Source organism: Nyctereutes procyonoides, unplaced genomic scaffold (assembly GCF_905146905.1).
Source record: "Nyctereutes procyonoides isolate TBG_1078 unplaced genomic scaffold, NYPRO_anot_genome, whole genome shotgun sequence".
In the NCBI taxonomy this organism is placed as follows: domain Eukaryota; kingdom Metazoa; phylum Chordata; class Mammalia; order Carnivora; family Canidae; genus Nyctereutes; species Nyctereutes procyonoides.
The window spans coordinates 25103335-25115573 of NW_026575024.1; the positions used below are offsets into that span (position 1 = coordinate 25103335).

Below are 12239 nucleotides of genomic sequence, written 5' to 3' on the forward strand. Positions count from 1 at the left end.
CTCCAATTCTTGATTTTGGCTCAGGTCATGATCTCAGGGTCTTAAGACTGAGCCATGTGCTAGGTGTGGAGCCTGCTTAATATTCTCTCTCTCTCCCTCTGCTCTTCCCCTCTCTTTAAAAAAAAAAAAAAAAAAGACCCACACCATGATAGTCCTAGCATACTTTCAGAAATAGTTTGGTAATTATATGAAATTTACTTTGACTCTTATACATCAATATAATAATTTGTTTTGTATTTTATTTTATTTTTATTTATTTTTTTAAATTTGTTTATTTTAAAGGTAAAGCTCCACGCTGGGCCCAATGCAGGGCCCAAAATCACCACCTCAAGATCAAGAGTCAGATGCTTAACCAACTGAGCCACCAAGGCACCTGTCCAAATAATAATTTAAATTCATTTTAGAGCCAAGAAATTAAAATAGCTACCTACCAGCCACAGTATGAAAACAAAATATTTAGACCACTAAATTTTCAAATGCCTAAATTAGCTAAGTACTATTCTCAGAGGGCAAAAGTAATTTATAAAAGTAAGATATGTGTGTGTATATATGTATATGTACATATCTCTCTGTGAATATATATACATATAATATCTTAACAGCTATTTTGAAAATTGAGTAATATATGCAAAGACTTAATAGCAAGTCAGTCACTTATAACTAAATGTCAGTCTGAACCACAAACCCAAGAAAATGAAGAGGTCTCACATGCTGTAGGAGTAAATGACACTGGCCTGGGTCCTCCAGGATTTATTGGTGGCAGGGGTGGCATGGTAGGAGGTGAGGATCTTGACTGTATCTTCACTTCCACAGGCGACCCAGGCATTGCTGGCACTCTTTTCTCAGGACCAACTATAGAGAATAAAAGTAATGGAGGTCAGAGTCTTCTATAAGATAATAAAAATCATGACAATAATTTGAAATACAAACATATCTTCCTAGAGGACTGAAAAGTGAAGAAGACGCCAATTTCAACATGCTGAACACTGGCCCCCAAAAGATATCTACCATACTTCCCCTTAGCTAGCTTCACTTTCCACAGTTTCAATTACCTGTGGTCAACTATGGTCTGGAAAAAAATGAGTCTCTTTCTGATCTATAGTCAGAAGGTCAATAGTGGCCTAACACTAGGTCAAAATGCCTATGTCATTCACCTCATCACATAGGCATTTATTATCTCACATCATCACAGAAAGAAGGGTAAGTATGGTACAGTAAGATACTGTGGAGAGAGAGAGAGAGAGACCACAGTCACATAATTTTTATTACTGTATATTGTTATAACTGATCTATTATTACTGTTGTTAATCTCTTACTATACCTAATTTATAATTTAAGTTTTATTACAGTATGTACAGGAAAAAAATATTATATATATATATATATATGACTTGGTACTATCTGCAGTTTCACTTATCCACAGAGGTTGTAGAATGTATCCCCTACAGATAAGGAGTAGGGGTGGGGGACTACTGTACTTGTTGATCCCTTCAACTGTGAGTAATTGCTTATGTGGAAAAAGGGTCTTTAAAGATGTAGATAAGGATCTTGAGAGAAGATCATCCTGGATTATGTAGGTCGGTTTTAAATTCAATATGAATACCCTCACAAGAAGAGAAGACTACATGAAGAAGACATAGTTGCGTAACGAGAATTCACTAGGACGCTAATGGCAGAGACCAGAGTGATGCAGCTATAAGCCAAGCAATGCCTAGGACTATTGTCAACCACCAGAAGCTGGGAGACGGCTATGGACTAGATTCTTCCTCAGAGATCCCAAGGAGGAATCGACCCTACTTATACCTTGATTTTGGTCTTCTGGCCTCCTGAACAGTGAGAGATCATTGCTGTCTTAAGCCACCCAATTTGTGGAACTTTGTTAAGGTAATCATAGGAAACTAAAACAAGCCAGCAAAGTCAAGGGGTAACAGGATGTCTAAGTTAACATTAGGATGGTGGCTGAGAAAGGACGAAACCAGGTTACAAATTCAGCTTATCTCAACTGCATTCTTTTTTGACTTAACTTTATCAATCAATCAATCAAATTATTAAGTGGAAAAAAACAAATGTGGGACTATCTAGACTAGTAGGCACCAACTGCATGGCAGGAAACAAAAACAATCAGTTATACATAAATTACTACAAATGATGAAGTACTATTTTTTTTTAAATTTTTTTAATTATTTATTTATGATAGTCACACAGAGAGAGAGAGAGAAGCAGAGACAAGGCGGAGACATAGGCAGAGACATAGGCAGAGGGAGAAGCAGGCTCCATGCACCAGGAGCCCGACGTGGGATTCGATCCCGGGTCTCCAGGATCGCGCCCTGGGCCAAAGGCAGGCGCCAAACCGCTGCGCCACCCAGGGATCCCCTGAAGTACTATTTTTTATATGTAAAACTAAAGTAGGAAAAAAGAGATAGAATCAACATCTCTGACATCAGTCATGTAAATGTCATTTTTTTTGTTTTTTTTTTTTAATTTTTATTTATTTATGATAGTCACACAGAGAGAGAGAGGCAGAGACACAGGCAGAGGGAGAAGCAGGCTCCATGCACCGGGAGCCCGACGTGGGATTCGATTCCGGGTCTCCAGGATCGCGCCCTGGGCCAAAGGCAGGCGCCAAACCGCTGCGCCACTCAGGGATCCCTGTAAATGTCATTTATGATGTATAATATCCCAAAAGATGAAAAGTAGAGCTGAATCTAAATTAGGCACAGGCTATTCCCTAAGTAGCTGTTTGATTACAATAGACTACAAATTCCAGAAAGAGAAATTTGATAAATTAAACTTAATGACATTAATAATATGTCTGCACTGGGGCACCTGCGTGGCTCAATTGGTTAAGTGTCCAACTCTTAAACTCAGCTCAGGTCTTTTTTTTTTTTTTTTTTTTCCCCAGCTCAGGTCTTGATCTCAGGGTCATGAGTTCAGGCCCCCATACTGGGCTTTAGGGAAAAAAAGATCTGAGTTAATATCAACAGGACTTTATACAAGGAGTAATATTCTATTATCTTCACAGTTATTTTTCCCCATTAAAGAGAACATGTTATGTACTTGGTTAATAACAGGGCCAGGGTTACCATAATCATCTTTAAATTGAACTATTTTCCTCTGAGTAACTCCAAGCTTTACACTGAAGTATTATATATCTATTCTCCAATAACGGTGAATTCAAAGCACCAGAAATGGATGTACCAAAGGTTCAAATGAACTGTTAAATCATAGCTGTAGACAAAATACATTCATGACACTGGCAACAAGGTACATATTCGCACATTCACGAGCATGTTCTAATGAGGACAGTATCACCAAATATTAGTTTTATCCTTCAGTCTGAGGTGGCATATTTTGGGAAATGATATAATGAATCCATAAAGCCCATCAAGAAAGTAATGTCCTCAAGTTACTAACGAAAATGTGCAGCTCCCTTTTGAGAGCCATGAGGGCAACACTGCCAGCTCTTCCCCTCTCTCAGTCCAGGACATTTTCTTTGTGAAATTGATGGTCGTCCTGTCTGATTAGTGGACTAATGAGCTACTGCGTTTGCCTTTTTCTTGTTGACAGTATTTTTCTCAATGCCCTTCAGAGAATGGTTGACACGTTTCCAGCTCTTCCATCTGGGGCCTAGCTTTCTGGAGGGTGGAGGGAGAAGGGAAGGAAGGAACTGACAGTTGTCTCGCACTATAATGTGTTGTGTATAGTGTGCAACAACCTAGAGGGAGCCTTTCTTCAGACCACCTGCCTTTACAGCAAGGGCGCCAAAGGCCTGAGGAAGACTTAACAACAAGATGTGTTTTAACATTCAGCACTTGGCAGAATGAAAAACGGAGAAGAGTCTGAGCTCAACTGCAGAACACTGAGTTATATACCAACTGAAAGCTTGGATACTGACAAAACGCAGCCCTCAGAGTACTGTTTTACAGACTAAAGCCACCCGTATCTCTTGTTCACATCACTACTCACAAACCTGCAACACTAGTGTTATTCCTCATGTTTCAGTAACATCGTCTAGTAGAAAAGGCATGTGTATGGAGACTGATAAATTTAATATGAATTCTCATTCTGTTTTAACTGATAAGTCTTTTATCAAATCATTTCACCTTTCTAGGTCATTTTTAACAAATATAAAATGAGAGAGAATAAGACTGACCAGGTAGGAAAGATGTAAGGGTAAGAAATGATGCTTAGACTAGTTGCTAGGTTAAAGAAGGTACTTACTCAGAAAAGAGAAATGATTAAAAATAGGAAGCCTAGTGCCAAGTTCTGTATTTACCATCTAACTAGCCATGTGACCATGTCTGACTTAATATTAACATCTGATTTCCAAAGAAAATGGGTATACTATTAACAGTTAATCCATCTAACTTCGGCAGTATTACATGGAATGATTCAAGAATTAATAGCTGTAAAATCACCAAGTCCAATGTAAGATGGTATTTTTGCTGGAGGCTGGGTATCATGAAGACCAAGTGGTGGTGTGAGATATATATCCAAGTGCTTATAACCTGACAAAGCCAGCAGCTGCTCAGATGGTGAATAAGGGGTACGTTACAAGAAGGCATTTTCACCCTCTGTTTGGTGACTGTGCCATGTCTTTATGTCATCACTGTTACAGTGACTTCATTTCTGAATTTTCATGGAATGCATACTCATGTTTTATATTCTAGCTGAATTCATAGAAAGAACCACATACCCTGAACTCTTTTCAACTCCCAAAAACTGTAGATACACTTCAAAGAGAAGAAATTCCTTTCAAGTGGGACTTTGAGGTCATAAACACCACTACTTGGTGGTGGTTCTCTTATCAAAGAGAAATAAAGTCTTCAGTCCTAGAAACTCAAAATAACCCTTAGTTTTGTTATAAAGGTTCAACTGATTCTAAACACAGATTTTCAGATTTAAAGTAATGGATAATTTAGTCACTCTATGACTTTTGCTTTAGATATTTTGAAGACAAGAATATATAAATGGCTTAAAAATTAAAATCCAAACACATGATGACAGGCATTTCCAAGATCACTGAATGGCTTTAACACCTAACCCTGTAAAGCCAAACAATTTGAGCTAGAGAGGAGGAGTAAACATGGAAAAGAATGTCTGAAAGAATGACCTTACTTCTACATCATGCAATATGCTATGTATGTCATGAAAACAGAACACAATAAGCAGCTCTCTGTGTGACAACAATGTTTTTCCTTCCCACATAGAATTTGAAGAATCAGACACGAAACTAAAGACTGGAACTTTTCTGTAGCCCTAAAAGAAGTAATACTGAACATAAACACAAATTCCAGACAAATATTACTTGAGAAGAATCTTATATGCTAAATTGCCCACAAATGAAGGCATTTACAAATCTTTATAAGCTGCTTTTAAAGTTTGAAAAAATACTTTTGGAGACTGACAATAGAACAAAAAAAATAGAAGAGTTATGTATAAATATGAGGTAAGAAAAATGCGATTATGTCAGGAGAAGGACTTCCCAGACAGCTGGAAAGAATAAAAACTCCCAGGACTGCGTGAGAAAGCATGTTTAGGTAAAAAATGAACTTGATGTGAAAAATGCTTTATCATTACCTGTTTTGTATGAAAGTGATTCTCTCATCACTTCAAACACAAGTTACGGTGAAGGGTATCATAATATATATAATAATGATCAGTACACAGTAGATACTCTCCATGTTTACTTGAATTAAATTAAAAATCTATTAAAATTAATAATTTTATTTGGCCCTTCAGATCTCTATCTACGCTAAGCTTCCAGTAGAAGAAGATATGGTCATTGCTCCTTATCATCACTGAGAAAAATGAGATGAATAAGGATCTTTCAGATGCACAGGATTACTGATCATAACAAACATGATGACCAAGGAAGCCATTATATCTATTTCTTAAAAACAACAACAACTCAGAATCCTAAGAAACAATTGGGAAGTTTTATTTTTTTTTTAATTTTTATTTATTTATGATAGTCACACAGAATGAGAGAGAGAGAGAGACATAGGCAGAGGGAGAAGCAGGCTCCATGCACTGGGAGTCCGACGTGGGATTCGATCCCGGGTCTCCAGGATCGCGCCCTGGGCCAAAGGCAGGCGCCAAACCGCTGCGCCACCCAGGGATCCCAATTGGGAAGTTTTAAACATAATTTTCTTTGGGGGCAGAGGCAAAAATGGATGACTTTCTATTCTGTATGTATAAGCATATATTTATATGGTTCAGAAATCAGTATGATATAAAAAGAAATTTTCCTTGCTCCTGCCCCTACTTACCCCACCTCATAGGGAACCATTTTAAATTCCTATCCTACCCCTATTTATACACACGTGTAAATATGTTGATGTTACATCGATTGTCCCCGATAATGGCCTCTCTGCTGCCACAACCTTTGCAACGTATCAGAAGTAGCATCTATTTCCCTATACCCTGAATCTGGCCAGGCCCTCTGACTGGCTTTGACCAATGTAACGTGATAGAAATAACAGAGTGCCAGTTCTGCGCGTCTCTTTCACCCAGCGATGAAAGCAAATCCAGACTCATCTGCGGTAGGATGAGACCACATGGAGAAGAGAGGAGTTGTACCAGCTAAGGCCAGCTGATCCCTCCAAACACATGAGAGCCTAACCTAATAGGTCTGGTCTACAGCTAGCTGATTGCAGACATTCATATATGAATGAATAAGAACCAAGAGCAGAACAACTGTCTGACTCACAGTCATAAGAAAAAAAAAAAATCCAAAAAAAAAAAAAAACCCTTATTGTTTTAGGTGACTTTTTTGTTTTTTAAGACTTTATATATTTATTCATGAGAGAGAGAGAGAGAGAGAGAGAGAGAGAGAGAGAGAGAGAGAGAGGCAGAGACACAGGCAGAGGGAGAAGCAGACTCCATGCAGGGAGCACAACGTGGGATTCAATGCCGGGTCTCCAGGATCACACCCTGGACTGAAGGTGGCATTAAACCGCTGAGCCACCTGGGCTGCCCTAGGCAACTAAGTTTTAATGAGGTTTGTTAGACAGCAATAGACTCCTAGGCAAGGGATCTATACCACAAACTGTACTGTTCCTTAGTTTTTTTTTTTTTCTTTCAAGATTTTATTTATTTATTTGTTTGTTTATTTATTTATGAGAGAGAGAGAGAGAGAGAGAGAGAGAGAGAGAGAGAGAAAGGCAGAGACACAGGCGGAGGGAGAAGCAGGCCCCATGCCAGGAGCCCAACCTGAGACTGGATCCTGGGACTTCAGGACTGCGCCCTGGGCCAAAGGCAGGTGCTAAACCGCCGAGCCACCCAGGGATCCCCTGTTCCTTAGTTTTTTTGTTGTCGTTCTTTTGTCTTGTTTTATAATTTCAAAGCATGTTCTGAAACTCTTAATTCCACAACCTTTTTTCTTTAACAGATGCAGGATATTCCACTGTGTGAACACACCATCGTTTTTTTAAATAATCCCCTATTGACAAATAATGAGATTATCTATAATCATTTGTAGCTGAATTTTGAGGCTGTCTAGGTCTCATGCAAAATACCTCACTATATTTGCCAGGCTTTGGGGAAGAGATAAGAGAAGTCAGGGCCCCGAGTTATGGGAAACACATATTGAAATGTTTGCAAAGTACTAAGAATAAAAGAAGTAGAAAGATACCATGTATGAAGGCCAAGGACGTCCTTATAGAGCATTAACTAGGTCAGTGAGAAGGCTACATGAACTTGCCAGGTAGCACACAAGGACAAAAGCATGAAAGATACAATTTAAACAGTGCCCCTAAAGTTGGGATCAGAACCAAGGAAAAAAAAATCAGAAAAAAAGATTTCCTTGCCCACAGTCTCTCTTTAACCATTCCCAAGATAGAGAAATGTTCTGAATGTCTAACTGTCAGATGAGAAACATTTCCAAAACTGACAATCCTAATTTGCTAAAGTTAGAGGAAAGAACATCAAAATTGCTGTTGCACTTGTAGGCTTCTGAGGCTGGTTAAACTGACTGTGGGCATAGCACCTGCTTAAGGATGAGCATTTCCCATCAGTGTAGCTCTGCCATGAGCCTGATAACACATCCAACTTTCTAATAACATGCAGGCTTCACATGCAGAGACAGCCAGGAATAACTGTTTATGATGACAGATAATTTATCATTCAACAGAAATTGAAGCATAAGGACTCAAAGAAATTACAGAAAGTGTTTTATAAGAGACCTTGAAGACAGAGCTCAATTAAAACAAAATTAATGCTTTACTATATACTAACAATAGGAATTGAAAAAACAAATTTTCCCATTCCACATTTATAAATAACATAAATAAAATTAATTTATCAAATACATTCTCACAGCTCAGGGATCAGCAAACTTTTTCTGCAAAGGGCAATATTAAATATTTTTGGCTTTGTGGACCATATGGTCTCTGCCAGAACTATTCAACTCTGCTGTTGTAGCACACTTTAGACAATGCACAAAGGAATGGACTTGGCTGTGTTCCAATAAAACTTTATTTACAAAAATAAGCAGTAGGACATTGCAAATGGCAATGGAAAAAACTAGAGGGTATTATGCTAAGCAAAATAAGTCAATCAGAAAAAGACAATTATCACTGGCACTGAATTTAAGAAGCAAAACAGAAGATCACAGGGGAAGAAAAGAAAAAGTGAAACATGATGAAATCATAAAGGAACACAAATCATAACAGACTCTAAATCATAGGAAACAAACTGAGGGCTGCTGGGGTGTGGGGGGAGGATGGGTAACAGGGTGATGAACATTAAGGAGGGCACAAGATTAATGAGCACTGGGTATTATATAAGACTGATGAATCAATGACCTCTACCTCTGAAACCAGTAACACTGTACATGTTAACTCACTGAATTTAAAGAAATAAAAAATAAAACTAAAAAACAGGCAGTGGGCCATAGTTTACTGACCCCTGCAATGGCTGATTAAAAAATTGGAAAAATTAAGTTTTTAATTTTTAGTTTATTTCCGTGCCTCTAAAGTCTGTTTTGCAGCATCCATTGAATTGGTTCATCTGAATAAGATTTTTATTCTCTTAAGATTAGATATGTAAGAGAATTTACTTATAACCTTCAAGGAAAATTATAGAAAATTATTTTTTAAAAAACATTATTACTAAAACAGGAACTTGGAGCTAGCTGAGGAGTTGCAAAGATGAGGCTACTTATCTGATATTCTTCCAAAAATCAGATACACATAAAACACCTCAAAGATGACTAGCAAACTGAGAAGGATCATTTGCTTCACGATGATGCTAATTTCCTTCCTAGGTTCCCTATTTTCTATATCTTCTACCAGTGCCATCTGATCCCAGACACAGAGACATGCAGAGTATATAAATGACCCTAATAGCTTGATAACAACAAAAAACCGAGAATGAGCAAGAGCGATTTAAAGACACAATTCCCAAAAGAAACTTTACTAATGGCTGATAAGGACATAAAAAGATGCTCAGCATACCAGTTACCAAAGAAATACAAATCATGAGGTGCCTGAGTGGTTCAGTCAGTTAAGGGTCTGTCTGCCTTTGGCTCATGACCTGAGGCCTGGGGTCCTGGGATGGAGCTCTCTGCTCAGCAGGGGGTCTGCTTCTCCCTCTGCCCCTCCCCTTCCTCTTGCATGCTCTCTCAAATTAAATCTTTAAAAAAAAAATTTACAATACCACAACAAAAAGGAACACACTACTGATAAATTTATCCAACAATATGGGTAAATGTCAAAAGCATTAGGCCAAGTGAAAGATGCCAGACACACAACAAAACTACATACCATATTATCCTATTTATACAAAATTTGAGACAAAATTAGTGACAAAAAGCAAATGAGTAGCTATCTGAGACTGATGGAAAGAAATGGACTACAAAGGGGCATGTCAGAGAGCATGATCAAGCTTTCTATAGTGATGGAAATATTCTACAACCTGATTGTAATGATGCTAACACAACTAGATATGATAGCTAAAACTTAAACTGTATACATGAAATAAATGGATTTTATCTGATCTAAATTATACCACAATAAAGGTGAGGAAAAAAAGCAAACCAGGGGCACCAGGGTGGTTCAGTGGTTAAGCACATCTGCCTTTGGCTCATGTCCTGTTCCCAGTATCCTGGGATCAAGTCCTGTATAAGGCTCCCCCCAGGGAGCCTACTTCTCCCTCTGCCTGTCTCTCTGCCTCTCTTTCTGTTTCTCTCATGAATAAATAAAATCTTTAAAAAAAAGAAAAAAGGCAAACCAAATGCAGTAATGTATTTTTTTATAATTGCAATCAAGGTGAGTTTATCCTAGAATGCAAGGTTAATTTTATATATTTAAAATCCAATATAATTCAACATATTAACAGATTAAAAGAAATACCTTAAAATCACTTAAATAATTACAGAAAAAACTTTCGTTAAGACCCAATTTCCACTCATGAATATGAAGAAAACTAGAAAGAGAAGATCAATTCCTTAACTGGATAAAGGGTATTTCCCAAAAACCCATATAAAATATACTTATTGGTGAAGTATTATTACAAGCAATGCCTTTCATCTCAGAAAGGAGATAAATCAAAGCTTCCAGTCAACATTTATTCAAGAATCAAACCACAGCAGCAGGACTGTTAAGAAATAATGGGTATGAAGACCTGAAAGGAAGAAATGAAACTGTCCTTTTGTACATATCAGATGACTTTCTATAAAAGAAAACCAAGAGAATCTACCATTCAATAATTAGATTACGCAGTTCAGTAAGACTGTTAGATAGAAGTTCAATATTTTAAAAATGAATTGGATTCCTATATCCTGGCAAACAAATACTATTTTCAAAAATATATGAATTACAACAAAAATTATAAACAATCTAGAAATAAGCCTAACACAAAATATAAACTTTATGATGAATGTAAGTAATTGAAAAGACATAAAAAGAGATTTAAGTAGTTAGAAAGCTCTAGCATGCTTATGCTTATGATTATCACCAACATTTTCTCTTCATTTCAATGTAGAAATTCAATGAAAAAAATTTTTTAAGATTTTATTTATTATTCATGAGAAACACAGAGAAAGAGAGAGAGAGAGAGAGAAAGAGAGAGAGAGGCAGAGACACAGGCAAAGGGAGAAACAGGCTCCATGCAGGGAACTGGATGTGGGACTTGATCCCAGGTCTCCAGGATCACACCCTGGGCTGAAGCGAATGCTAAACTGCTGAGCCACCTGGGCTGCCCTCAAAGCAATTCTAATTGAATGCACCCAAGATTTTTAGAGTAATCTGATGAACAAATACTAAAATTTAGGTTCAAAAATTAACATGTTAAATGTAAATGCCACAAAAGAACACACAACTGGGGCAGCCCCGGTGGCTCAGCGGTTTAGTGCCACCTACAGCCCAAGGAGTGGTCCTGGAGTTCCCTGGATCCAGTCCCACATCAGGCACCCTGCATGGAGCCTGTTTCTCCCTCTCTCTGTGTGTCTCTCATGAATAAAATTAAAAAAAAAAAAACACAACTTTAAAGACAAGGTAATGGGGGCGCCTGGGTGGCTCAAGTTAGGCATCTGCCTTCATCGGGTCGTGATCCCCAGGTCTTGGGGGGTCCTGGAATCCAGCACCAGGTCGGGCTCCCTGCTCGGTGGGGAGCCTGCTTTTCCTGCTCCCTCTGCCCCTCTGCCTGCTTGTGCTCTTTCACATAAACAAATGAAATCTTTTAGGGATCCCTGGGTGGCTCACCACTTTAGTGTCTGCCTTTGGCCCAGGGCGTGATCCTGGAGTCCCAGGATTGATCCCTGCATGGAGTCTGCTTCTCCCTCTGCCTGTGTCTCTGCCTCTCTTTCTCTCTGTGTCTCTCGTGAATAAATAAATAAAATCTTAAAAAATAAATAAAATAATAAATAAAATCTTAAAAAATAAAAACAAAGGAATAATAAATATCAAATTCAAGATAATAACTACACCAAACGGAAGAAAAGGAACTGAGTATTAGGCAGCTACAGATTGTAGTTCTAATATTTCACTTTTTTGAAAGATCTGAAGCAAAATATAAGACAAACTACTAAATTTTGATAGAGCTAAGAGTGGGTACACGAGTGTTTGTTATGCTGTGTTTTTTCTTATTTTGTAAGCCTGAAATATTTCATAAGAAAAGAAAGATCACTAGCTGCAATGGGAAAAATGTTAAGATCATAATGCAGGAAGATACGATTTATTAAACAGTGTTACAGTGAGAGATGACTTGGCCTGAGACTGCAGTAGCAACAGGAATGG

General features: G+C 37.9%; 1 protein-coding gene across 2 annotated transcripts in view; it reads right to left on the reverse strand.

Annotated features, from left to right (window-relative positions):
* CBFA2T2 (CBFA2/RUNX1 partner transcriptional co-repressor 2) overlaps positions 1 to 12239 on the reverse strand; it is a 147974-nt gene that overhangs the window by 42905 nt on the left and 92830 nt on the right. For both annotated transcript variants that reach the window (XM_055304073.1, XM_055304064.1), the window contains exon 2: positions 709 to 852. In XM_055304073.1, the coding sequence (XP_055160048.1) occupies positions 709 to 852 (144 nt within the window). The remainder of the gene's footprint in view (positions 1 to 708; positions 853 to 12239) is intronic.